At 51.5% G+C, this 26102-nt stretch overlaps 13 protein-coding genes across 13 annotated transcripts; 6 read left to right on the forward strand and 7 right to left on the reverse strand.

Annotated features, from left to right (window-relative positions):
* Nucleotides 1–304: 304 nt before the first annotated feature.
* N7443_010961 (Glycogen debranching enzyme) lies at nucleotides 305–1993 on the reverse strand (the record flags this gene model as incomplete). The annotated part of the gene is made up of 2 exons (XM_056891017.1): nucleotides 305–1581; nucleotides 1630–1993. 2 exons carry the CDS (start codon nucleotides 1991–1993, stop codon nucleotides 305–307), a joined length of 1641 nt encoding a protein of 546 aa, XP_056737508.1.
* Nucleotides 1994–2751: 758 nt separating this feature from the next.
* N7443_010962 (uncharacterized protein) lies at nucleotides 2752–3135 on the reverse strand (the record flags this gene model as incomplete). Its single annotated transcript, XM_056891018.1, has 1 exon — nucleotides 2752–3135. One exon carries the CDS (start codon nucleotides 3133–3135, stop codon nucleotides 2752–2754), a length of 384 nt encoding a protein of 127 aa, XP_056737509.1.
* A 138-nt stretch (nucleotides 3136–3273) lies between these two features.
* On the forward strand, nucleotides 3274–5007 carry N7443_010963 (sugar porter family MFS transporter; the record flags this gene model as incomplete). Its single annotated transcript, XM_056891019.1, has 3 exons — nucleotides 3274–3484; nucleotides 3540–4243; nucleotides 4354–5007. The coding sequence occupies 3 exons, from the start codon at nucleotides 3274–3276 to the stop codon at nucleotides 5005–5007; spliced, it is 1569 nt and encodes a 522-aa protein (XP_056737510.1).
* A 328-nt stretch (nucleotides 5008–5335) lies between these two features.
* N7443_010964 (YoaK family protein) lies at nucleotides 5336–6194 on the reverse strand (the record flags this gene model as incomplete). Its single annotated transcript, XM_056891020.1, has 2 exons — nucleotides 5336–5940; nucleotides 5999–6194. The coding sequence occupies 2 exons, from the start codon at nucleotides 6192–6194 to the stop codon at nucleotides 5336–5338; spliced, it is 801 nt and encodes a 266-aa protein (XP_056737511.1).
* A 603-nt stretch (nucleotides 6195–6797) lies between these two features.
* Nucleotides 6798–9023, forward strand: N7443_010965 (putative respiratory complex assembly protein Rmp1; the record flags this gene model as incomplete). The annotated part of the gene is made up of 1 exon (XM_056891021.1): nucleotides 6798–9023. One exon carries the CDS (start codon nucleotides 6798–6800, stop codon nucleotides 9021–9023), a length of 2226 nt encoding a protein of 741 aa, XP_056737512.1.
* Nucleotides 9024–9265: 242 nt separating this feature from the next.
* Nucleotides 9266–11780, reverse strand: N7443_010966 (repressor protein; the record flags this gene model as incomplete). The annotated part of the gene is made up of 2 exons (XM_056891022.1): nucleotides 9266–9520; nucleotides 9573–11780. 2 exons carry the CDS (start codon nucleotides 11778–11780, stop codon nucleotides 9266–9268), a joined length of 2463 nt encoding a protein of 820 aa, XP_056737513.1.
* A 432-nt stretch (nucleotides 11781–12212) lies between these two features.
* N7443_010967 (fumarylacetoacetate hydrolase family protein) lies at nucleotides 12213–13023 on the reverse strand (the record flags this gene model as incomplete). Its single annotated transcript, XM_056891023.1, has 3 exons — nucleotides 12213–12640; nucleotides 12693–12904; nucleotides 12968–13023. 3 exons carry the CDS (start codon nucleotides 13021–13023, stop codon nucleotides 12213–12215), a joined length of 696 nt encoding a protein of 231 aa, XP_056737514.1.
* Nucleotides 13024–13817: 794 nt separating this feature from the next.
* N7443_010968 (gamma-glutamyltransferase family protein) lies at nucleotides 13818–15743 on the forward strand (the record flags this gene model as incomplete). The annotated part of the gene is made up of 3 exons (XM_056891024.1): nucleotides 13818–14001; nucleotides 14063–14412; nucleotides 14469–15743. 3 exons carry the CDS (start codon nucleotides 13818–13820, stop codon nucleotides 15741–15743), a joined length of 1809 nt encoding a protein of 602 aa, XP_056737515.1.
* A 682-nt stretch (nucleotides 15744–16425) lies between these two features.
* On the forward strand, nucleotides 16426–18275 carry N7443_010969 (putative MFS multidrug transporter; the record flags this gene model as incomplete). The annotated part of the gene is made up of 5 exons (XM_056891025.1): nucleotides 16426–17435; nucleotides 17501–17625; nucleotides 17675–17787; nucleotides 17848–17977; nucleotides 18034–18275. 5 exons carry the CDS (start codon nucleotides 16426–16428, stop codon nucleotides 18273–18275), a joined length of 1620 nt encoding a protein of 539 aa, XP_056737516.1.
* Nucleotides 18276–18726: 451 nt separating this feature from the next.
* Nucleotides 18727–19812, reverse strand: N7443_010970 (sialidase family protein; the record flags this gene model as incomplete). The annotated part of the gene is made up of 1 exon (XM_056891026.1): nucleotides 18727–19812. One exon carries the CDS (start codon nucleotides 19810–19812, stop codon nucleotides 18727–18729), a length of 1086 nt encoding a protein of 361 aa, XP_056737517.1.
* A 588-nt stretch (nucleotides 19813–20400) lies between these two features.
* On the forward strand, nucleotides 20401–21366 carry N7443_010971 (uncharacterized protein; the record flags this gene model as incomplete). The annotated part of the gene is made up of 1 exon (XM_056891027.1): nucleotides 20401–21366. One exon carries the CDS (start codon nucleotides 20401–20403, stop codon nucleotides 21364–21366), a length of 966 nt encoding a protein of 321 aa, XP_056737518.1.
* Nucleotides 21367–22888: 1522 nt separating this feature from the next.
* Nucleotides 22889–24348, forward strand: N7443_010972 (polysaccharide lyase family 1 protein; the record flags this gene model as incomplete). Its single annotated transcript, XM_056891028.1, has 3 exons — nucleotides 22889–23507; nucleotides 23557–23641; nucleotides 23685–24348. 3 exons carry the CDS (start codon nucleotides 22889–22891, stop codon nucleotides 24346–24348), a joined length of 1368 nt encoding a protein of 455 aa, XP_056737519.1.
* Nucleotides 24349–25034: 686 nt separating this feature from the next.
* N7443_010973 (uncharacterized protein) lies at nucleotides 25035–25876 on the reverse strand (the record flags this gene model as incomplete). The annotated part of the gene is made up of 2 exons (XM_056891029.1): nucleotides 25035–25539; nucleotides 25590–25876. The coding sequence occupies 2 exons, from the start codon at nucleotides 25874–25876 to the stop codon at nucleotides 25035–25037; spliced, it is 792 nt and encodes a 263-aa protein (XP_056737520.1).
* Between the last annotated feature and the right edge of the window lie 226 nt (nucleotides 25877–26102).

Below are 26102 nucleotides of genomic sequence, written 5' to 3' on the forward strand. Positions count from 1 at the left end.
CCCCGAATTTCACCATGAAAGCAAAGTCCACAGGTTCGAAATATTATGAGAAAATGGCGAGAGTTTAAAGGAGAACCACTTCGCAGCCTCTGAATAATGCGCATGAAATTAAGGTTGAGACATTAAGGTTGAGCCCGATAGTGTTTAGCGCAGTGGCTTAATACAAGAGTATTTTAATTTGATGACCTGCACTCAAGTCATTTACTTGTCCCAATTTCAAACACGATCTCAAACATCGAATGGCCTCACAGCCCTTATAGTGACCAGATAACCTGGATACAAAGAAAATAACCACTTATGTATCCTAATCTCTGGTATGCACCAGCTTGCCCTGAACCCACACATTCTTCACATTCCGGTCATCACCGCTCCACATCCACTTCTGAATCTGCTCCTGCCACGTCTCATTGCCAAACAAATCAACATTACCCACCGGGCCAGACATAGGAAGCGTCCGACCTGCGAGGCTTCTCACAGGCGCCGCGTCAAGCGGACTCACGGTGTTATTTTGCACAGCACCCAGCTCAATCAGCTGCGCATCCCAGATCATCCCTTGATCAAAGCCGCCGATGTCATCTGGCATGTCAACAACTGCGGCACCGCCTCGCGTGGCCAGGTAGAGAGCATCATCAACTGTGAGTTTCTCGCTGCCATCCGATGTTGTGTTACCTGTCATCTCTTGGTACTCGGCGCTATACGCAAGCAATCGAGAAACCAAAGCGGCCTGTCTAGCCACTTCAAGGATACTAGGGCTATATCCGCCGCTCACATCTGTACCTAGACCAACCGTGAGGCCTTCATCGAGCATAACACGGACAGGAGCCAGACCGGAGCCTAGGGCGGAATTGGACGAGGGGCAGTGAGCGACCTTGGAGCCCCGCTCTCGGACGAGAGTGCGCTCATCCTTAGTGAGGTGCACGCCGTGTGCGAGGATGGTACGATTCGTCAACAGATGAGCCTTGTCATAGACATCGGCGTAACTAGCTGCCTCCGGGAACAGCTGGTGGACAAGGGCAATTTCGTCGAGGGTCTCACATATATGTGTTTGGATGTGGAGAGGCGGACTGTAGGATGCAGCCAGCTTCCCGAGGCCTTCAAGGGACTCATTTGAGCAACTTGGGGCGAAGCGAGGGGTAATGATTGGGTTGATCAATGTTCCATCTGGGTCGAGGGTCTGGATGTAGTCGATTGTTGACTTCGTCGCGTTGAAGCCCTCCTCGGCAGATTGGTCAATGTAATAAGAGGGGCACTGATCAGGGTTATCCATGCAAACACGGCCGATGAATGCACGTTGGCCATGGGAATGACAAAGCGCGGCGAGGGCGTTGGTGGCCGGAACATGTATGGTGGCGAAATAAGATGCGCATGTTGTCCCATGAGCAAGAGTGCGCGCGACCACTTCGTCGTAGACACGTAGAGCTTCCGGCGGCGTGTCTTTGGGATTTGTGTCTTGATTCTTTGGATCTGACTTGGCGCCGAAGCTAGCTTCGACGGGAAAGGTGTATTCATTCAGCCAGTCCAGAAGGCCTGACGATCCGAACAGCCCAATATTGGGGAACTGCGGTGCGTGGATGTGCGTGTCTACATGGTCAGTACCGATTGATAGCCCTTGAGGTAGACAGAACTTACCGATGAATCCGGGAAAGAAGAACTCATTTCGCTCATCGTTTGACTCTATGACCACGACACTGGAGGATGAGTTTTCATTGCCCTCGGCAATAGTCCATCCGTGGCTAGACAAGAATGATTGAAAGCTGGCATCATCACGGACTTGCCAGTCATATCCTTTGATCCGACCATCCTCAGAAGAGACCCAGAGAACACCTTGGTATCGAGCGAGCTCCGGTTTCACCGAGCTCGAATTGAGCCGAGGGAGATGAACGAAGGTACCGCGATATACGGTGTATGGAGTTGCCATGCATGCATCAAGCAATGCAAGACACATACATAGTGCAGGAGCCACCACAGAAAATTTGGCAATGTTCAGAATCATTGTATAAAATAGTGCTAATCGATCTTGACTGCTTGAATCACTCTAGAACCGTGAGGACACCGCAGACTAATATATCGCGATCGATGCCTCGGAAATTAAGGGCCGTGACAGTGGCATTAGAAGAAACAAAACCTTGAGATACACCGCGGCGAGTGACGGCTGAGCCTGCTAGATTGGAAGAAGATCTTCATCGCTGGATTGGTGTTTGGCGATCCCTTAAAGTTCACTGTTTCATGTCGTGATCAGGAGATGGCAGCATCAGCGGAGTCTGAACATTGCGAGTATTTTGGGCTCGGTGTTCGCCTGGTTCCGAATGAGTTTGTTTCCTGCTGAGATATAAGAAAGAAATGGCAGGTCCTTCCGAGCACTTCAGGGCTCTGGGATTGGGGCAATTGTGATGTGCCGTGCTGTGCCCTGGCTCTTGAGATTTCGCTGACTCTTCTATTCTCTGGCCTTTGATCTATGAGGGCATGACAAACCCAAGACAATACGCACGCTTAAAGATTCTGGTCCCCGAAATTGCTGCGATGTGAGTGTTGCTTTGAAATCAAAGCGATCCCCCGAGAAGGAGCAAATGATCGGTATATTTTGTTGTGCCGACAACCCGGACGGATCTTCCATTTTGCCATGCATCCGGCCACCTGGGCGATCGTAGCGTTGGAATCCTGATCCACTAGAAGAATCTGGAGGAAGGTACCTGCTGCCGTTGATTCTTGAACGAGCGCCAGTTACCAATCGAATGCAACATTTCCAATTGCTCAAATCGATGACAGTCGTCTGCTACCACCGGATCCTCTCAGTTTGCAGACTCGCCCCAATCGGCTAGGAGTGGCTCCTACACGAGAAAAGACCAACTGATCATCTAAATATTCGCCAGATACAGCCGCCAAGACATCGTGGTAGAGATGCCGGGTCATTCCGATCAGATCGCGGGGAGGAGAACGCCAAGCACGGGTGAGAATTAATCCCGGGGCTTCTAGCATGCCAAGACAGGCATCTGGGAAGTGGTTGAGGTCTGGAGCCTCATCTCCCGGGGCTTCCCTGTGGCCCAGAATATCCTTCGAGCACTCGTCGGGCTCATTGCTCCACGGTGACCGCCGACGACCGAGATGAACGCGACTCAATTTACCACTACTCGCCATTGTGTATGTTAGTAAAAGACCTTTATATCAGCACTGACGCAGTAAACTATTATTCCACGATCAGATCAAAATCTTACTACCAACTCCACTCCGCGGGTATCATTGTACTCAGTTTATACCACTTTACACCACTTTACCATGGGCTTGAAGCCCTACCTCGGCCTTCGTGGCAATGCTCTCCTCAGAGCAGCAGTCATACTCGTTGTTTGTCCGACTTTCACCTGTTATGGATATAATATGAGCGTGGCGGGTGGTCTTTTGACACTTGACACTTTCAATAACCAATTCCCTCGTATGGATACAATACACACAACCGGAGCATTGCAACATGAAAACTCAACTATTCAAGGTGGGTCAAAATGCGATAAAATGCCCTTCTCTTCTAATCCAAAGAGTGTAAACAGGCACTGTTATCGCTCTTTATACCGTGGGCGGTATCTTCGGAGCTCTGTCATGCGTCTATCTAGGTGATCTTCTAGGACGAAAGAAGGTCATCTTTTGGACCAACTTTATCACCATCATTGGTACTGTTTTGATGGCCACTTCCTTCGATTTTGCCCAATTCATCGTGGCAAGACTAGTCCTTGGTCTAGGCATAGGTGGGTACGTCGCTACTGTGCCAGTGTGGCAGTCTGAAATATCACCAGCGCACAAGCGAGGTTCCAATGTCGTTACAGACGGCATTTTTGTTGGCGCCGGTGTCACTCTGGGTCTATGGATTGATCTCGGCTTTTATTTTGTGAAGGATAACTCTGTATCGTGGCGATTCCCTCTCGCCTTTCCTATTGTCCTGAGTTCCATGGCTATGATTTTTATTCCCATGCTTCCAGAATCTCCTCGCTGGCTCATCAAGACTGGTCAGCTCCAGGAAGCTCGGGATGTCCTTGCAGCTCTCCTTGAGCTCGAACCCGACTCGGAAACGATCACCAATAGTATCCATGAGGTCGAAACTACCCTCGCCGTCTGCGGAAATACCTCCTGGACCTCTATGTTCTCAAATGGAGAGCAGCGCCTCTTTCATCGCGCGTATCTTGCAGCGACCGGTCAGCTGTTCCAGCAAATATGCGGTGTGAATTTGATCACCTACTACGCCACTAATATCTTCCAGGTGAGTTGATGCCCATGATCCCTCTTTCCTGGGTACATCCAGCTCTGGCTCCATACAATCCGCGGAAGGACTTCACACCTTCGAAATATTCTGTCCTAACAATCTTCTAGCAATACCTGGGTATGGACGCCGTGAAGTCCCGCATCCTCGCTGCGGCAATGGGTCTAATGCAGCCCCTCGGCGGTTTCTTTGCCTTTTATACCATCGACCGGCTCGGCCGCCGACCGCTCATGCTATGGAGTGCAGGAGCTATGTCTATTTGCATGGCTATTCTTGCCGGTACAACATCTCCCCAAGCTGCGAACAGCACTGCGGCCCTCGTGGTAGCAGTAATCGCACTCTATTGCTTCCAGTTTATCTTTACAGTTGGATACTCTGGCCTTACCTTCCTCTACGCTGCTGAGATGGCTCCGTTGCAGGTGCGTGCTGCCGTCAGTGCCATCTCCACTGCCACTGTCTGGGTGTTCAACTTCCTTCTCGCTGAAGTGACTCCTGTCGGCTTTGCCTCTATCGGGAACAAGTACTACATTGTGTTTGCCGTGGCAAATGCTATCATTGTGCCCTCTGTGTACTTCTTCTTCCCTGAAACCAAGGGGCGGTCACTTGAGGAGATCGACGAGATTTTTGCCCAGTCGAAGAGTATTTTTGACCCGCCTCGAGTGGCACGCCGCATGCAGGCCATGCAGGCCATGCAGGCCAGTCGACCTGATTCGAAGAGCGGCGACGAGCATCATGAAGATACGAAGGAAGATATCAAGGTTTAGATAAGGTAATCGCATGTATACGATCAGTTATCATATTATGTATGAATTTCGAGCCATTAGACTATTTATCTTGGTGGAGGGAAACACAGGAACTTGAGATATTGGGTCTTGTGTGTAGCAATATGGAATTGATACGTATGGGTATCCGAAATTCCACTCATTATTACTCTTTCGCGTCTATATGCAATGGTCGAGTCATAACCTCCGAGCAAAGCACCCGTGGACCCGGTGCCCTCGACCGCTCTATACAAGATGTCTAATTATAAACCCCGTAGCAAATGCGCCGACCGTAATATCCGAGGCTGAAAGTTGCTTGGTCTACCTGGGTCTATTTTGGCGCTGCACCCTTCCAGAACAGCCAGCCGAAGGCCGCGACGAATTTCAGTCCCGCAGCCATCCACAGTGCCGACTCCATCCCACCGCTGCTACGACTCAGCCAGCCGCCCGCGATTGCACCCACCAGCAGCGCCACCACACCTCCGATACGACGGTTGCGCTTGACGTTGGAGTTGGGCTTGTCCGTGATCTTCGGGTCCGAGGCAATATCGAAATATACACTGGTGAGAACCACAGTGGGAATCTCGTTGAAACCGAGTGAGCGGCTGCAAGTCATGGCACCGGCGGACTGGAAAGCGAGCAACGCGATGGGGATCAACTCTAGGAAGAGGGGGCCTCCATCCAAAGACGAGTCTTTTGAGGTGTGGGGGATCAGGTCGGCCTGAATCAAAGCCACGGCGATAATGATCAGGATGGTCTGTAGGAGGAAAGAAGCGAAGAGGGTGCCGCGACGGAGAGCACCTACGCGTCGCATGACGGTGGAGAAGATCATGGCACCGGTGAAAAAGAAAGTGATGGAGATGAGCGACTTGAGCCAGCCCCAGGGCTTGCTAGTAGGCTGATTGGACGCACCGAGGCCGAGGAAGATGGTGTTTCCTGTTCACGCATAGATTAGTATGGGGAGGCAGGTTTCAGGGATCACCGTGAGTCATACCAGTTTGCATCCCCAGGAAGCAAGACCAGGCATTGTAGGCGCTGCTGTCACATAGACCGGTCAGGAAGCAGAGGAGCAGACAAACTAGGTCCGCATGGGTCGTGTCCACGTTCTGCATCCAGCCCCTCGTGAGGGTGGACTGGGGCTTGTCTGGCGAAGGTCTAGCCTCGAGATCGGGTTGAGTGGTTTTCTCCATATCTGAGAGGATCGCACAGTTCAACAGAGTCCAGAGCGCTAGAGTCCCGTGGCCTATGGCCTGTGTTTAGTGTCCGGTGTGCAAGGGAGGGTGAAGAGGATCGGGAAATGAGAAATAGACCGGGAAAGAACAAGACAACGGAGAGATGCCCGAGGCAAACACAATTTTACCCGCATTTCGACTCCACCCCGATTAATGGACGGTCCATGACTGGTTCGTGATGGCATCAGGGGTCCTCTCCTTTCGTAGGGCTGAATCTCGTGCAGATATTTGCCATGTTTTCACTTTCGTTAGGTCCGTGTCCCGTCCAACCTAGAACACGGTGAGGAGGGAAACCATGAGACGACGGTCAAAATGGAATTCCACTAAGGATACGGTCATGTGCAACGCGAGTACATAGTAGTATCGGGAGTGCAGGTACAGTAGCCACTCGTTACAGGTGGAGGTAACCTACAGTATGAGAAGAGTGAATTCGTGGGTCGTGAATTTGGTTGTGCTGCCTGAAAAGCCAGGCAATAATAATTTCCCAATCAGGACTAGTGCCTGGCAACATCTCCGAAGTCAATCTCCGGCGTTCTTTTTCATGTTGCGCCCAAGTCGACCATGCGACGCCATCCACAGAGCGCCCTCGCCCTTTGGCGCTCTCAATTATCCCCATCTGTCTCTCGCCCGATCTCTCTTCGGTTTCAAAGCTCCCATGACGCCCCTCGACACCTAGACCGGACTCCAAGACGCCAGTGGCAGACACGTGAAGGCCAAAAACATCTGCTCGAAGTCGACTCCCTAGGGAAACCAGGCGAGATCGTGGTGGTATCTGATTTGCCTCGTGAGAATGCTAGAAATAGACAGAAGAAGCGGAATGATGCGGCCGAGGATGCAGAGCAGATGACACTGAGCTCGATGTTGGATGCCCTCGATGAAGAGGCGTCGGACCTGACGGCCAGTGCGGTCGATCATGCTTTTGAAACATTTCGTGGAACACTTCGGCCCAATGATACGTTGACTCCCGTTGAATGGGAACATCTGCGATCAAAGCTTGTGTCGTCGTTCACCTACACCCAACTATCCGACTACATCGCTGAGTTCCGAAGCAAGTTATCCGGTACCGATGAAAACACGGGCAAATGGAGGCCAGGGACATCTATGTTCTTACACACAATTCCTGAGGGTACAAGGGACAACATCACCAGTCGCGTTGCGACTTCGCAGGATCTGAAGGGGAAGTCTCTTATGGCAGAGCAGATTCTACGAAACTGCTGGCAACTATCGATTGTGAATGAAGTCGGTCAGCTGGATCTTCGGCTGCCATCGGTGTCCACTGTGCTGCTTTTAAATGCAGAGCACTTCTCGTTTGACGAAGTGGCCAGCCTTCACGGATCAAGCATTGACATCACGAGCTCCCTGGGCCTCGTCAGAATCACCGGAAAGAAGTACGCTTGTGAATCCATTTGCGAAGTCATTCTTGACGCCACCACCAGAATTCGTGATCAAGATATCGATATCGAGGTCGATAAAGTGACCTCGGCTCGGGTTTTCGGTTCGGAATTCCTTGAATGGGTGGGGAAGACCTATGGAGTTGCCTTTAATAAAGGGTCGTCTCGCGTGCCGGATAAGATCCTCTACCTTGCGGAGAACAAGCGCGGCGCCGACGAGGCTTGGAGGACGCTCAATTTGGCCATCAATGAAAACAAGCCTGTTCAGCTTCCTTTCTCCTCCTATCTGCCGGCGTCCGAACAGGCCAGTGTCTACCATATAAACCCCGGGGAAAACGCCTCCTGGTTCAACAGACAGTTGTCATGGTTCCGCTGGGCTATGTCTAGTACTCAAAGTGCGGAGGCAGCACCGTCCAGTCCAATTTTTGATTCCCACCAGACCAGACTCTCGAATGCGTTGTTGAAGCTACTTCGCACTAGTCTTCCCACCAATGCTGAATCTCCAACGAGCTCACATGTGCATGAATCCGTGACCGCTGCCGCTGGGAGATGTCTTTTTGCTCGAAAAGCCTCATTCGAGGAAAGTGTCCTGACTGCCCCGCAGCTGGGTGCGCTTTCCCTTCCTCGAACTTTCACAACAGAAATTCCTCGAATTGCGCCTTTCCTCGAGTCACTTCCTCTTCGGTCGAAAGAAGCGGCTCGGAAATACGACATTCGCTTGACACCGTCTGCTCGCTTTGTGGATATCGTGCCCCAACTTGACGTCGAGATCATCGTCACCCTTGCAGACACGACCGGAGCAGAGGACATAATCGAGGTGCAAAGTGTGAAATCAGTCTTTAGCACCAACAGCGTCGACTATCTTTTACCGGAGAATGGCTTGGACTTGCGCTTTACCCGCACAGTCGGCCGTAAGGTCTCGAGTGAGACCCTGACGGGGTCATCGCATTACGAACCCCTTGTGCAAAGCATCAATGAATCTTTACAGGGCGTGTTTGTTTCTGGAAACTCCTCACTTGGGTCCGTACCTCTGCCTCCGTTCTGTCAGATTTCAGTCCCCAGTGATCTTCAGTCGTTGGGTGACCCGATCTCGAACGACCACATCATTGCTGAGTACCTGCTACCCCCACTGAACGACATCAAGGGTGCAATGACTCAGTTGTATGGCTTTGATGGCAGGCCATTGTCCTACCGTTTCTACGAGAGCGGGCCGTTCCTTGCTGCTCGAACCACGGAGCTATTCTTGAATATGGAGCTTCCGGACGCCACCTTGAGGCTTGAACCTAATCTGTCCCAAGAATCTGTCGAAGATGACTTCCATGCATTCTACAATGCTGCATGCAAAATGGCGTTTAAAATTCACAAAGCAAAATTCGAGACCTCGGATGCTCTCTAGAATGTGTTAGGTTTTACCTCCTCTTCTGTATAATACTTGTACATTACGCATATATCGGCGAGGCGTTTTTGCATAAGCAACTCTTCTTGAAAATAACAATTGAATGAACAGTTGGTCTCTTGACCAGTATCTTACTTTGGTTCTCGATAATATCATGTAGTATATTCCATACAGCCCAAACTCCTGGGATCCTCGGATCTAGTTGAATACCTAATAAATGCCTTCCCCCTTAATCTCAAGTGTTATGAGCAAACGCCGTCCAGTCGAGCCTGAATCGTCTTTTCATCAAATCGTCCACTGTCGCCCTCGTAGTTACGCAAGACCTCCAGGGTCATCAACCTTCGAGGGGCTTTGCGGCCGGTCATCAATTCGAACTGAGCAATTCCCTGCTCAATCACATTCTCCAATCCATCCGATAAAACCCACGACCGTCCGGTATCACTCCGGATGCGACGCATCTGTTGTAGGAGAGGGGTGTCGAGAGGCTTATAAGCCAGCTGTAAAATAGGTTAGCATTGAACGGAGAGATGTTAATTTGGAAAGACTGACTTCTAAAACCACTCCCCCAGTTGGACTTCCTAGCCACTGCAGGGGCATCTCGAAGTTCGCCGGAGGCTCGTTACGGTCCGGGTCGGCGGGCACACATGAGGCGATGAGACTAGGTGGACTGGCATCGTCAGGCCAATCATCCTGAGTCGAACGCAAAACTAGGACGACTTCGGCCGAGTCAACCTGAGAAGATGCCCATGAGTTGAAGTGCCGGGCAACTTCCTCCGCCCGTGAAAGAGTTCGGTTGTAGATGAATATTTTTCGACAGCCCAGACGGAGCATTGCATAGATGGCAGACCGGGCCATACCGCCGGCTCCAATCACCAGACCGGTGGTCTTCGCACTGATCGCATTGCGAGGCGACAGATGGCGAGTTATGCAGGTCATGATGCCTACCCAGTCCGTATTCTCTCCATACCAGCCGAGCACCGGCCCTGCCTGGTTGCGTCGACTAGCCTGCTCCTGGAGAGTGAACATTGTGCCATCCGGATGTCCTCGCAGCGGCATGATTGTGTTGATTGCGCCAATGGCTTCGGCATGCCGGCTTTTGGCTGCAAGTTTGTGATAGACTTCCACTCGCCACGGCTGGACGACACTGGACCCTCCGAAATTTGGATCCCGGCGCAATTCATCCAACGCTGCCAGCGACGGAGACTTGGGAATCCTGTAAACGTGGCTCATACCGCAATGTTGGATGGCCGCATTATGCATGGCAGGCGACAAACTGTAGGCCACACTGGCTCCGAGAATACAGAACTTCAGCGGATCAAGCACATAGCTCTGGAAAAGTGCTCGGACAGCGTCGCGCGACGTAATCTGGGAGTCCCGCCCGTTCTCCATCTTTCGGGTGATGGCAGGGTGTGTGACCCCAGTCAAAATCGAATTAAACACTTGTGATGTCCGCCCAAGGCGTCCGATATTGTAGGCAATCAGTGGCGGGTGCTCTCCCGAAAGCGAGCGGATTTTGTTGGCAAACTCGACGACTGTCGCGTTTTCCTCGCGATTGGTTGCTACTCGGAGGAGGCGAACTAGTTGGCATCCAAGCTTCTCTGCCTCATGGTAGAGGGCAACAGCACCTTCATCTTCCCATTTCACGCTTGAGGATGATTCAAAGATGTGCTGGCCGATGATCTTGGTCTTACCCCGGGCGCGAATGATATCGGCTAATTGGGATTTATCCTTGCCAAGATCCAGAACCAAATATTCCACTGCGAGACGAAGACCATGCTCGAGAATTTTGAAATAGGACGCAGGTTGATCCTGCTCACTGATTCCAGATGTTGATGTGTCGATCGAGAGAATCACGGGAGTCCGCGCATTGCGGCGCAATTGCGACACCTGCTTGCTGATCACATTGGCCATGTCGGGCCCCCAACGGTCGACGCAAAGTTCAATGGCATCACCGCCAGATTCCAGTTCTGTTAAACTCACGTTGTCATCAATCATATCGGAGGAGCGGACGAGGATAGCATGGGTGAAGGAACGAAGCTCTGGAGGTGTTTCCAGCAGGACGAATGGTGAGTCGTAGCTTGAATGGTTGACATCGACCCCAGTTATGAAGCGAACAAAACGGGTGAGATCCTCCTTGACCTCTTGTAACTTGAAAGAATAGGCAGCGGATCGCGGATCGGGACTCCCGTCATCTGATATGATGCGAGTGCGGTCCTCGACATTGTAGAATTCGAAGTTGGAGCATGTTCGGTGGAGGGGGTCGCCATCCCGCAGAAGCCGTACCGCCTGGTCTTCGAGGCCTAGGAGTTGTTGAATTCGATCGATGTCACGGACGATGTGGACCACTGGGTTCGTGGTGGAATAGCGTCGCAAGTGATCTTGCACAGGTCGTGTAAGACTTCCCAGTCCACACTCAATCACACATCCAGATTGGTGGTTGTCCAGCATAAGTTTGAGGACCTCAATATCGCGACGTTGAAATTCCTGGCTTCCGTGGAGCTTGAGATATTCCGATCGTGCCATGCCCGTGATTTCCTTGAAGTAATGGTCTTCGGTAATAAAGCGCCGTTTGAGGGCTGTAGCCGCGACAAAGCCTAGCGAGCGCTTGCCACAGCCCCTGATGCCAACCAAGACGAGTGAAGCATCGGGCTTGAAGGTTCGAGGTGCAGAGGCCGGAGGATGCATGGTGGAGAGATCTTTCGATTGAGATGGGGAGGTGGGCTCGGTGTCGCGAACGCGGGAATGGCAGTCGAGCATGATGGAAGCTACTAGGGAATGAGAGCCATGGCGCGAACTGGGTGAGCAGTTGAGAATAAACAGACTGAGAATCGCAGTCGAGAAACGGTGGAGTTAAAGAAATCGAGAAAGTGGGCGAGTGCATCTTTCCCCGGATGCCGGAGGGCGGTGTGGGGCGCGTGGATCGTCTTATCGCGCATCTTGATTTGCTGCTCGGCAAAAGCCTTAGCCAGCGATGACTGCATTTAGACATTTAGCAGTCTAGTAGGTAGTAGTTGAGTGATAGCGAAGCTGGTAGGTACCTAAGTACTTACCTATCCCTAAGGTACCTGGGCTAGCGGAACAAACAGTCTTATTATGCGTCGAATGGCTGTCTCGGTATGGTTATAGGTATATAGGTACCGGTAGTTAGGGTCTCGTTGTACATGCTTTCTGCGCTCTACACAGACACAACTAAGTCTCCTTGAACTCATACGGACCCTCTCGATCTTGGACCTCCACCTCAATGCGTCCTTCCTCGATCTCCTTGCCGTCCACCTCGATGGTGGCCCGCATGACATCTCCTGCATTGACCTGGCCAACTCCCTTGGGTGTTCCCGTCAGCACGATATCACCTTTCTCCAGGGTCATGACCCTGGAAATATGCGCCAGCTGTTGGGGAATCCGGTACAGCATCAGACTCGTCGAGTCCGCCTGGCGCTCATTTTGTCCAACACGGAGACGCAGGAAGGCATCATGGGGGTTCGGAATTCGCGATTTGGCAATTCCCTGGGAAATGGGCAGGAAGGTATCGAAGCCCTTGGCGATGGACCACGGAAGGCCCTTCTTCTTGGCTTCCTCCTGCACGTTACGGCCGGTCATGTCGATAGCGAGGATGTAGCCTAAAGAGAAGAATGAGTGGTGCCCGTATTCGACTCGAGAATTTCAACTCACTCTGGATAGCATCCAATGCACCCTGTTCATCGTTGGGGTCGAGGTCACGCACGGTCTTGCCAATGACCAGGCCCAATTCGACCTCGTAGTGCACGCTGACGCCCTTGGGACGGAGGACGGGACCAGCGCCGGGGACGAGAATGGAGGAAGAGGGCTTGAGGAAGAAAAAGGGCTGCTTAGGCTTGGTGTTGTTCAGCTCTGTGATGTGATCGCTATCGAGTCATGGTTTCGCATTAGCATTAAGAGTTGACTGGAGCGCGGGGGAAGGTACGCACGCGTAGTTACGGCCGATACACATAATTTTGCGGCAATTGGCACGAATGGAAGCCATGGTGGGCGAGCTAGAGGGAGAGGGTTGAGATTACAGCTGGGTCAGGAGTGGAAGGGAAGGGAAGGGAATAAATGCGAAGTGCTGAAGAGTCCAAATGTCGGACGAGCTCCGGCGATGCGGAGAAATGGCCCGCGGGCCCGCTTGTATTTTTACCCACCTCTTCACAAGAGCTATCTACGGGTTGCTATTGGCAAAGCAGAAGCCATGATCGATCATTCGGATTCAACAATGCATTTTATTATATCTGATCATACCCAGTTCAGAGCTCATCAACCAATTTCATTCAACTTCAGGCAGATTTGCTGTCGGGGGGTCTTTCCGAGGTTCGGCTGCTTGTGCCGATGTCCTCAATGCGTGTTATGACTCCATCAGGGATGGCTCCTGGTAGTAAGAATTATGCAAAAATGGTGGGGTATAGCTAGTCCCCTAGGGGCAGTGGTTTGGGTTTGATACGGACTGCAGGACACCTGGGCAAGGAGACGAATATATAATGAACGCGGGTGTCTCCAACGAGTCCCAATTACCAACGTACATATTCATAGGTAACACCACAGGACACGAGTAAGGCCGGTGTGTAGTTAGACCGTAAGACCCCCACGTCCGGGGAACTCATCGCGTTCTCCGTCAACTCGTGTTCAGATAAACCGTGCAACCCCAACTTCTCCAACGGCGGGGTCTTCCACCCCTCTTTTTCCTATCTAAGAAGGTGCCCACTCGTATCAGTGATTGATAGATCGACATGTATTAAAAGGGCACGCTTGACTCATAACAGCCTTGCAACCACATTTCACAACATGCCGCTCAACGCCAAAGCTGTCTACGGCAAAGCCGACGCGGAAATGGCCCCCTTCGCCAGCCGGCGAAGCACCGTTCACAGCCGGAATGGAATCGTATCATGCACCCAGCCCCTGGCCGCCGTTGCGGGCCAGCGAATTCTGAGCCAAGGTGGAAACGCAGCAGATGCAGCCGTGGCCGTCGGTATGTCTCCCAGACACTCGAGATATTCGAGAACAAAGCTAACTATACCCGTCGGTATTAGCTGCTGCGATGAACATGACGGAGCCATGTTCAACTGGAATCGGAGGTGACATGTTCTGCCTGTTTTACAACTCCAAGACCAAGAAGGTCCATGCCCTAAATGGATCTGGTCGATACCCAGGCGCTGCAAGCCTGGAGCAGGTGCGCAAGGACCTGAAGATCGCCCCCGGTGAGCAAGGAAGTGTGCCGATGTTGAGCGCCTTGGCCTCGACCACACCTGGAGCAGCAGCGGGCTGGGTCGACACCGTGGAGAAATTTGGTAGCGGAAACTTGTCTATGGAGCAGATTCTACAGCCGGCCATTGAGCTGGGTGAGGAAGGATTCCCAGTGTCGGAAATTTCGTCCCACGGAGTAAGTGGCTCTAGTTGACGAGGAATGAAGTCTGCCAGGTGCTAACCGTTGCATAGTGGCACGCGGCTGAAATTGACATTCGCAACGCATCTCCGAACTTCCGTGAGATGCTCAAGAAAGACCCCTCGGCTAAGGATGGTGTACGCAGCCCACGCCCGGGAGAGATCATGAAGAATCCCACGCTGGCAAAGACATTCCGCACTCTTGCTGCGGAGGGGAAGAATGGCTTCTACCAGGGTCGAATTGCTCAAGAGATTGTCAAGGTGATCAATGACCTGGGTGGTTATATGACAATAGAAGACTTGGCCTACCACGCCGAGGTTGGCACTCAGGAGGTCGATGCTATCTCTCTGAAATTCACCGGTCAAGATATCGCGTCAAAGCAAGGAGCAGGTACAGATGGTCCCAACCAAGGTGTGGAGGTGTGGGAGCACCCGCCAAATGGTCAGGGCATCGTCGCACTGATGGCTTTGGGAATTATGGAAGAGCTCGAGAAAAGTGGAAAAATTCCGCGGTTCGGCGAAGCACAGCACAACTCGGCAGAGTATCTTCACGCAGTGATTGAGAGTCTACGAATTGCCTTTGCCGATGCTGCCTGGTGGGTGACCGACCCCGACGTGGAGCAAGTGCCCTCGCAAGGTCTACTGGCGCGCGAGTATTTGGCCGAACGAGCCAAATTATTCGACCCCGAGCGCGCGGCCGATCTTTTGGACCGCGGCAGCCCGGCGCATAACCACTGTGATACCGTCTACTTTGCTGTGACTGATCGCGAAGGCAACGGTATCTCTTTTATCAATAGCAATTACGCTGGCTTCGGAACGGCTATCATCCCCGCAGGCTGTGGCTTCAGTCTGCAGAACCGCGGGGCCAACTTCTCGCTTCAGCCAGACCATCCCAATGCATTGGCCCCGCGTAAACGGCCCTATCACACCATCATCCCGGCGCTCATCACTAATGTGGCTGATGGATCCCTTCATTCCGTCTATGGAGTTATGGGAGGCTTCATGCAGCCCCAGGGCCACGTCCAAGTCTTGCTCAACATGCTCGCATTCGGATATCACCCTCAGGCAGCGCTGGATTCTCCACGCATCTGTATTGCCGCTCCCACTTCGGAGAGCACCGATCGCACCATTTGTGTCGAAGAGGGAATCAGCGAGGAGGCCGTAGAGGGTCTGCGTCGTATGGGGCATCAAATCGAGGTGCTTACAGGCTGGAAGCGATCTATGTTTGGTCGCGGCCAGGTTATTCGCCTGCACTACGATGAAGGGCAGCAAGTTTACAGTGCTGGAAGTGACCCCAGAGGTGATGGAATGGCGTTTCCAATGCTTTAGTGGCCCAAGCATCTATAGTCTGTAGAGGTACATAATTTTTCGAATGGAAATTTCTGAATTTTGCACCCCGTGGAATTGATTGCCGTTCATTCAGCGATCGAAAAGTGGACACTGATGATCTAAAATTACCGATATAGTTGGAACAGGGACCCATTTGTCATTACCGGGGAAGAACTGGAGGCCAGAGCCCTCTAGACCAGGATGCAAGTTCCGGACCTCTTGAGAAGAATTGCACTCATTCGAGACCCAGCACATCCTGGAGAAGTGCCATGGTATTTGCCATTCCCGGGGTAGAGTTCCAATGGCAATTTCACCTTCAACCAGTTTTCTGCCCTCAATGAGGAGAGGACGCATAGTTGGGCCGGTTATCAAGTGACGATCAGTGACGCCGAGTCGGATCATCATCCCCGGATGTTTACTCCACACCAGGAAACATACGAGAAGTCTGGTAAAGCCTATTTACTCCTGTGGTTTTTGGCTGATCAGACCAATCGGAAACTTAAGCACTTTGATTGAAGAGTATAGTGCATTTTCCCTCGTCAGCTAGCGAGGGACTACTTAACCCCGTTCAGAGTTACGCTTTGATAGGGGAGAACCACTGGGGAAGAATGCCGGCCTTTCTCTTTTCAGACTCTCTTATTTTGATCCAGAAGCCTGACCAGTATCGATTGGTTAACACACGATGGCTCGAGACAGTCAATCCAACGGCGTAAATGGAGCGAATGGAACCAATGGTCGAATTCATTCGCCCGGAGGCACACCGAAGCCCAGTCACGAGGAAAAAGAAGGCATCGATGGAGCAAATGGAGAAAAGCCGGAGCTCAAAGAGTGGGAGTGCTACGACAAACTTGGCTATAGCTTCCCCACTTGGAAGAAGTGGTGGATCATCACTGTAATCTTCTCTGTCCAAGTATCGATGAATTGGAATGCCAGTTTCTACGCCAGCAGCATCACTCTGTACGCAAAGCACTTTTCAATTTCAGAGCAGGCTGCCCGTGTGGGCCAGATGAGTTTCCTCATTGCCTATGCATTTGGCTGCGAGCTCTGGGCTCCATTCAGCGAGGAGTTTGGCCGATGGCCCATCCTACAACTCAGTCTGTTACTGGTCAACATTTGGCAAATTCCCTGCGCCCTCGCCCCGAACTATGGCACAATCGTCGTCTGCCGTATCCTGGGTGGTCTTTCCTCTGCTGGCGGCTCGGTCACACTCGGAATGGTTGCCGATATGTGGGAACCGGAAAGCCAACAGTGGGCTGTCGCATACATCGTGTTGTCCTCGGTAGCGGGCTCAGTCATAGCCCCAATAGTTGGAGGGTTTGTTGCGACATTCCTCGACTGGCACTGGAACTTTTGGATCCAGCTTATCCTTGGAGGATTTGTGCAACTGTTACATTTGCCAGTGCCGGAAACTCGATGCGCCATTCTCATCACGAGGGAGGCTCGCCGGAGACGCAAGAATGGCGACATAGTTTGGAGTGGCGATGAGCTCAAAGGCTCACGCATGTCCTTCAAATATCTGCTCATGATATGGATACGTCCGTTCATCATGTTCCTTCGGGAACCCATTGTATTGTGTCTGTCGCTCCTGAGTGGATTCAGCGACGCTCTGATTTTCACCTTCCTTCAGTCATATACCCTGGTATATAAGCAATGGGGATTCAGCACCATTGATACCGGGCTTGCCTTCATCCCGTGAATCTCCACTCGTCTAATGAAATACAAGGCCTGTGCTAACCATGCTTCCTCCTGTCTGTCAGAATTCTCGTGGGTTATCTCATTGCATACGCGTCGTTCCTGCCTTGGATCCATCGACATTGCAAGGTTAGGGAGCGGGATCCCGACGCCTTACTGCCGGAAATTCGTCTTTACTGGCTCCTATGGGGTGTGTGTATGAAAATTGTGCATTCTTCTTTCACAGCTGACTTCGGTAGTGGCACCGCTTCTTTCGATCGGACTGTTTGGTTTCGCCTGGACCAGCTTGGGTCCACCACATGTGCATTGGATCGCTCCAATGATATTTTCCTCCTTGATTGCCATAGCTAATGTGAGCTGGCTCCGATACTATACTATACTTTGAGCCTGTGCTAACGCATCTCGGCTTCAGTTCTCAATCTACATGGCTACGATCGACTACATGATCGCTGCATACGGGCCATACGCGGCCTCGGCAACAGGTGGAAATGGCTTCGCACGCGACTTCCTTGCCGGCATTGCTGCAATGTACTCTACCCCTAGTAAGTTTTCCGTCATCTGAGAATTGTTTCCCAAAAGGTCGCTCATAAAGCCCTAGTGTATAAACATATGGGAACGAAACATAAGCTGGAGTGGCCTTCGACTTTTCTTGGATTCATGGCCATATTGTTCACCATTCCAATTTACGTCTTTTATTGGTATGGTCCGAAAATTCGGGAGAGGTCTCCGTTTGCCCAAGTCTTGGCTTCGGACAGGAAGAATGCCGGACGGAGAGTATCGCAATGTGGTTCTGGTGACCCGGAACCTGTGCAACGCTACCTGTCTGGCGATGATGCATAAAATGAATTTCAGGTGACAGCCCTGGATAATTCGGGCCAAGTCCGCTATTCATTCGTATAACATGACTGTTCGCTTCTTCGAGTGAAGATTACCCGTCAAGGTGACTCGGTGCAGAGGGTCGTGATACTTGGCGAGGAAACGAGGTGTGGAGTCGCGAGAATGTTCAGTCAGTTGAGAGACAAGAAAAGTATTTGAATTTGTGCTAACATCAACTGTTTACTTGATCTGGATTCCAATTGTTTCCTGGCAAAATTTCCAGTCTGTATTCAAGTTCCATTGATTACAGCGAAGTTGACGTGTGCACCCCCTGCACTTGGCTTTCACCGAGACTACTTTTGTTTTGAAATACAGTATTCCCAGTAATCTTCATAAAAATAAAGCCGCTCAGAACGGCATTTTACAGGAGCTTTTAGAGACTAATCGGAATTATATCATAAAAACATCTCGCTATCTATCGGGGCTGCCAAGTGACCGTTTTGGCTAGAGGTCCTCCGCGGTCATAGGTGACCAGTGCGGTGTGGTGATCCAGGGCCATGACGCCAGGCCAGAAACTTGAAGCTGGAGACACCACCGAGGGGGCACTCCACTGAATTTGTCCGTTGTGAGGTGGGCCGGCAAATACGACCTTGATTGCGGCGTGTTTGACCCATTCCACTTGGGAAGAGTCCTCATCCGTCATGAAGGCGACCACCAGGGAGCCGTCTGCGAAAGAGGCAATCTGGGGAGACCCTGCATTGTGTCCATGTTTTGGGCGGAAAACTTCATGGCGCTTTTGCCAAGTTGCACCATCGTCGTAGGAAATGAGTGCCTCAATATTGAAAGGGCCGTACCGGGTAGTTTCAAATGCCATCACGAGGGCCTCACGGCCATTGTCAATGGTTTTCGCAATACCGTTCATACCATCCCGGAGGGGATCATTATTTCCGTGGAGACAGGTTGGTTGGGTCCATGTACTTCCCTGATCCTGCGAGACAATGAGCATAGTGCACTGGTTGTTGTGCGCAAACTCTTGAGAGTAGGTGAGTTGAACCTCTCCCCGGCGGCCTAGTCGCATGAAGGGTTCCCAAATGCCAAATGGAGGCTTCTTTTCCGCAGCCTGGGAGGCAAACTTCCACGTACGGCCGCTATCCATCGACCTGCAAACGGTGATACGGAAATGTGATGGGCCATCGGGACCGATATCGTGGTTACGGAACGCTGCGAGGACCACACCGGGAGCCGCTTCCAACAAGAACATATTATCCACGTCTCCTGCCGCCCGGGTCACCTCAGACAACAATTCAAAGGTTCGTCCATTATCCGTGCTCCGTGCGACACAGAGTGCCCGCTGATTTTCCGGAAATTGAGTGAAGGAGGATAGAATGGAGCCGTCTGAGAGGCGGGCCAGGCGGGGATAGGTGCCTCTATTGGGGGGTGACGATAATGGGCGCTCATCCTCGTTGATCAGACCGCGACCGGGGAGGTTCTGGCCGGGAGGATGATTGGAGTGACCTCCAGTAAGAGCATTGAGAACTTTCTGACCAAGATGTCCAGGCATGATTCAATGGGATGAAGAGACGGGGAAGATCAAAAGGACGTTGAGGATAGCTCGCGCTCTTGACGTCATGGCGCTGACTTAAGCTGAGCCAAATATCAGTTTGGCGAGCCTTGGCACCAAGTGGCAGGTGCAGCATCAGGTTCAGGATGAGGGAATTCTTTCGAAAGAAGATATGCACTTTAACCGTGTCAGTAAAGTTACGCTGGTGCGTTGTGAGTAGGTAAGCTGATGAGTTGGTCACCACTACTCCAGGTAGCTCTGCGTAGCTTATATACGCTCGTACCTTTGTATCTGACTCGGCTTACCACTCGACCTTTGTTAGTGGCATCTACCTTAACATGGTGCCGTCTCTGCCCTTTTTACTCTCTCTACCCCTCGAATCTGTCCATCTTAACTCCAGTGTTGCGCCGGAGTTTCTAAAGTCCGGAGATGAGTCCACCGCCTGAAACCCACAGGAGGAGTTAGGCATTTGGCGGAGTTGTTATCGCCGTCCAATCTCCGGGATCCATGACTTCTTGATTTCGGCACGCATCACATTAAATACCATGCGACCCCTTAGAAAAATGGACCAACGCAATCACTGCAATCATGGGTTTCCTTTACTCTCAGTTTCTCGTCCGCCCCAGCTATCCCACTCGCTCCTTCGAAGGTGAAACGGTGCTCGTCACCGGCGCCAACGTGGGTCTCGGCCTGGAAGCGACACGGCACATCGTACGCCTGGGTGCCGCCCGGGTGATCCTCGGCGTGCGCAATGTTGAGGCAGGGGAAGCGGCCAAGAAGGAGATCGAGGCTTCCACTGGACGGTCGGGAGTCTGCGAAGTGTGGAAGGTCGACCTGGCTTCCTACGACTCAGTCTTGGCCTTCAGTGACCGCATCGCCCAGATCCCCAGGCTGGACGCGGCAATCCTCAATGCAGCCCTAGCAACGGACAATTTTGAACTGGCGGAGGGCTACGAACGCTCCATCACCGTCAATGTTATCAACACCCTACTTCTCGGTCTTCTTATTCTCCCCCTGCTGAAAGCGACCAGACAAAGGTTCCCTTCCACGCGACCTCGTCTTGCCTTTGTAGTGAGCGAAGTCCATGCATGGGCCGACACGACTGAAATCGCCGACGAAGGCGATCGCATACTCAAGGCTATTTCCGACCCGACCAAGGCTAAAATGTCGGGGCGCTACTATATATCCAAACTGCTCGAGGTCCTATTGGTGCAGGAGCTGGCCAGCCGGGTGCGTGGCTCTGAAGTGATCATCACTATGCTAAATCCGGGTCTCTGTCATTCTTCACTGGGCCGTGAGGCTGGTTTAGGGTTCATGCTCATGAAGATCATTCTGGCACGCTCTACCGAAATGGGATCCCGCACTCTGGTCGCCGGTGTGTCCACAGGCCTTGAAGGACACGGCGCCTACATGACCGATGGCCAGGTGGAGAACATGGCCTTGTCGCCATTCGTACGTAGCGAGGAGGGCAGCCAGACTCGGGCGAAGATTTGGAACGAGTTATCGACTATTTTGGAGGGTGTGCGGCCTGGGATCATGGAGAACGCCCAATAGTAAAGAAAAAAAGCAACTCTCACTGTAATGTTTAGTCAACCTATGGGGTTCAAAGGAAATAAATTCTCAAACAGTCATGTTATGATTTCACCTTGATGTACATTATAATGGTCTCGGCTCGTATTACCCTTTCTATCCAGACACATCGTATGGGCCATCACATCGCAGTCACTGGCTCTCACAGCTCGACCGAGAAGATAATTTAAAGGGACCTCCGCACTCGACTTTTCAGTTCTTTTCAGCTATCTTTCTAGGCATCGCTTTGGAGGCCTTTTCAAAATTCTTTTTGTTCCTTCTGATAAATGACTTTCAATATATCCGAGAAGATAGTCTACGGTTGCTTATTGAGAATGATTTGTATTGCATTTATGGTCGAGTTGTACTGCACATAAGAAAGTGAGTGGACCATTGAACAGGGAGCGGCAGAGAGTTCAGACATTGTTGACAACGAATTCATTTGTTTTGAATAAAGCACCCATTCGTAATCCCAGGGATCTTCAACGGCTAGCTAGGCAATAGTACTTCATCACTTGTGGTACTGTGTGTTACTGTTTCGAGCGGAGAAGCCATGTACACACCTCTCTTGAGCTTGCACCCGCAGGATAGCACCTGCTCGTGGTGGATCGTACGAATCCTTACAAGCCAAGCATTGATACAGGTTGCTTGTGATCCAACGCAGAAACTTGATACGACCCCGAGCCCCACAATTTCCGTTTCAATCTAGGTAGAGATTTTGATGTCCTGGAGAACATTTAATTAATGCCTGGCAGTCAAGTCAAAGTTGAAAAGCGGAGAGTCAATGCACCTCGCACGCCATGAGAAGGTACTTGACGTCCGAGTGAAGCCCATATTAAGCTTAAAAAGGGTTGGTTCACCGAGTGGACCTTTGACTGTTTCAAATCTGGGTACCATATCCAGTTCGGGCTGATAGACATCTCCACGGAGCTCATCTGATGTCGGTCTTTCTTCGGACATCCCGAGCCGTTATCCGATCAAGGTAGACTTTGGCTTGCATTCCCTGGGATCTTAGGTTCCTGAGGTCACGGTGTGAACCTCTGCCGGCCCGTGGACTCCGGAACGAGAGAAGCTCACAAGTTCCAAAGCGCATGTTTTCTTTTCCATGTTCGGACAGCTAGGGCTAAGTTGAAACGCCATCCGAGGTGGGGCTCAAGGAACGGGTAACATACAGGATGATCAGGGGTCTAGTCGCAATATCATTCATGGACAATCCCTATTTGATCATTTGGAAAGGCATTGATCTACACAGCGAATATCATATCTATTCAAGCTCAGACAAAGCCAAGACTCCAATCTACGTCAATTCTCGACCCTTGACACCCTTTCTAGTATATAGTGTTGTCCAACACCCTCCCCAGCATGTTTGTCTCACCATCCGTCTTTCCTTTGCCTTTCGGGCAAAGCTCTATTATTTTACTTCGTTCGTTGATACACTGCTGGATCAGTCGTTCTTTCGCTCTTTCCCTTCCGATATTTACATTTCTACTCGTCCTTTTCACTCACTATGGTGCCTCATAAATCGCTCCTGGCGGTCGTGGCGCTTCTCGGAGCCACTGTTAGCGCTTCGGGCGTATCAGGAACTGCATTCGGATTTGCTACTGGGACCACCGGTGGTGGCAGTGCGTCGCCTGCTTCGCCCAGTGATACCGCTCAGCTCACTGAGTGGTTGTCTGATAGCACCCCCCGAGTCATCTTGATTGACAAAGAGTTCAACTACCTTGGTACCTCGGGCAAGTGCACCGACTGCAAGTGCTGCATTCCCGATTCCAACACCTGTGGCAGCTCTGGTCAAAATGCTATCGACTTGGATTCGTCCAGCTGGTGCGGTAGCTACCCTACCACCACCTGCACCTACGACAAGGCAGCAATTGAGGGTATTGAGGTGGCCTCGAATAAGTCAATCGTCGGTGTTGGCAGCGCTGGTGTCATTCGTGGCAAGGGTCTGCGTCTGGTCAACGGCGTGAGCAACGTCATTATCCAAAACATCCATATCACTGAACTCAACCCGCAATTCATTTGGGGTGGCGATGCTATCACCCTGGACGGCACTAACAATATTTGGATTGATCATGTCAAGATCTCCCTGATCGGTCGCCAGATGTTTGTTGCTGGATACGAAGCTAGTGAGTACCATGGAGACTACTGAGAAGACGTGTATTGAATTGAGTTCAGGTGGCGATGTTACCATCTCGAACTGCGAGTTTGATGGCCAGACCAGTTGGTCTGCTTCCTGTGATGGTCACCACTATTGGACCGTGTAAGATATAATCCACTGGAAATATTCGAATTGTACTGATCAGATATCTTCACGACAGTCTCGGATACGGTAAGAACGACAAGGTGACCTTCACCGGAAATTACATCCACCACACCTCAGGTCGCTCACCCAAGCTTGAGTTCAACAGCTACTGGCACGCCTACAACAACTATTGGTTCAACAACACCGGCCACGCCTTTGATGTCGGCTCCGGAACCAAAGCCTTGATTGAAGGCAATGTCTTCCACAATGTCGATACTCCTTTACTCACCGACAGCAGCCCCGGCAAGACCTTGGCCGTGGGATCTAACGATAAGTCTACCTGTGACTCCAAGCTTGGTCGTACCTGTGTGGCCAACACTCTCGTCTCATCAGGTGCACTTTCTGCCAGTGATGAGTCAGTTCTCTCCAGCTGGCCCAGCAGCGAGCTTGGCGTTAGTGTCACCTCCTCAGCAAGCCAGGTCCGGTCCTCGGTTCTGAGCAATGCCGGCGTCGGTAAGCTGAGTAGCTCCTCCAAGCGACAGTTTGACGGTGCGCCCAATCTCCCCATCCTTTCTGCAGCGGGCCCCGGTGCTACTCCTGCAAGTGCGCCGCAGCGGTGGACCTGGAGGACTGTGGGCGTCAAGCCCGCTGCCCAGGCTAGTAGTGCCCCTTCTGCCAAAAGTGGTGAGGCGCCCATGAGTGGGCTCTTCGGCATCGGCTTCTAAGAGAACCTCGCTTCGGTTTGGTCAAGACTGACCCTTGCATTCTCGGCCTGCCATTCTCGGCCTGCCGTAAATTCGGTGTCATTTGACATTCACATTCAATTCTTTCCTTTACGCCTAAAGCCGCCACAGTAGACTGAAAAATTAAAGCTTTTTATTGGTGTAGAACATCTGGCGAGCCAGGTTTTTGTTTTTATCTCGAGATACTGCGTTACCGTTAAGGTACACGCATGCCGGACTTCGCGACTTGCCAGCTCAACCATGACTTTGTTCCTTATCCCTCAAATGCATAGCACTATGAATGCAGGAAATTACCTGGTGGCACCTATACCCCATTGTAACTTTATGTAATTATCGAAATGAGTAACGTCCCTTGATGAGTCTTGGTAACACTTGTGCCATCGAATAGCAAGGCGCAGGAGTATTCTCTGTCGTTTCGTGTTGGATTTGGAGTTTTCTGTCCATCTCATTGCTGCAAAATGTAGATAGGAGGATCCCAGCGGTGATGCTGGCTTCTTAGGGCCAGCTAGAGAGACCTTTATCTCCCAGTCATCGCGCTAGTGCTGGACTATGCACGTTCCGGGGTTGAAGCAGAGTAATGGCAACCTTCCCCAGATGTCCACTAAATAGCACAAACTTTCCGAGTGTGCCATTCACTTGCTGATTTAGTACTTGTTTGGATGTGTATTTCACCCATCGTATTTCCACCCAGCGGTGTTCGGTGAGATGAAAGCTTTCTGGACGTCTTCCATATGTTCGAATCGCGTATAACTTGGAAAGGTATGAGAGCCTATGGTGAAGCCGGCCTGGGGGTCCACCGGCAGCCAGTTAGAGGTCCTGCGCGTGCTACCATCCGGCATTTCCAAAGTTGTCGGATAGTCATCCTCATCTTCCCCAGAGAAATAGCCAGGAGCTGTAGCCTGGCTCTCATTCTTCAGAGCTTGTACATAGGTCTCGGTCGTCGCGGATAGAGAGGATCTGTCATAATCGGTCTCCCACAAGCCCGAGCCATGGCTCACGTCGGGGGTGCTGGATAGATCCGATATAGGCGATCCAGGATATGTTGAGAAGGACAGAGGATAGGCGGAGGGAGTCATAAACAATGCTCTTTCGGTCGCGAGTTGGGACACGGTGTCTCTTGAGCCATCCCACTGTGGTACTGAGTTGCCAAAGTCTGTCTGTGAATACGCGCAACTTGAAGCCATCGTCAGAAAGTACATCCAGTTGAATCGGTAGCATCTTACATCGCTAGCTCTCCGTCTTCCCTTTCCTTGTATTCCATGCCGACGTTTGTTGGTTCCCATTTCTCTGAAAATTGTTCTGACATTGGAGCAATTCCACCGTTCCAACCATAGTGTTGCATCATCCATGGATCGAAATCGCCATTCATGACCAGAGGGAAGTTTTCTGCCAGGAATGGAGGCTGGCCGAATTCCTCACTCCGCATGTCCGATGTCATATCTGGATTCTGTACATCGTGAGAGCTTGTCATACCCCAGTTGGGAGCATCGTCGAAGACATTCGAGGTCATCCTGGCTTTGCGCAATTGTCGAGTGCTCATAGAGAGCAAAACCACACTGGTGTCGGAGCTAAGACAGGCAGATGGGATGAAAGGAACCTCAGGTAGTGTTACCCATTGGGGAATAAAAATAAATTCCCCGCAAAACTGGGGAAAATCCCGCCTTAAAAAAAGATTGCGGAGAAGATCTAGGCGACATTGAAGCTCCGAAGCGAAGCTGCAGGCCGGCAAATTAAAA

The sequence above is a fragment of the Penicillium atrosanguineum genome, assembly GCF_028827265.1.
Source record: "Penicillium atrosanguineum strain IBT 20685 chromosome Unknown utg000008l_segment0_segment0, whole genome shotgun sequence".
In the NCBI taxonomy this organism is placed as follows: domain Eukaryota; kingdom Fungi; phylum Ascomycota; class Eurotiomycetes; order Eurotiales; family Aspergillaceae; genus Penicillium; species Penicillium atrosanguineum.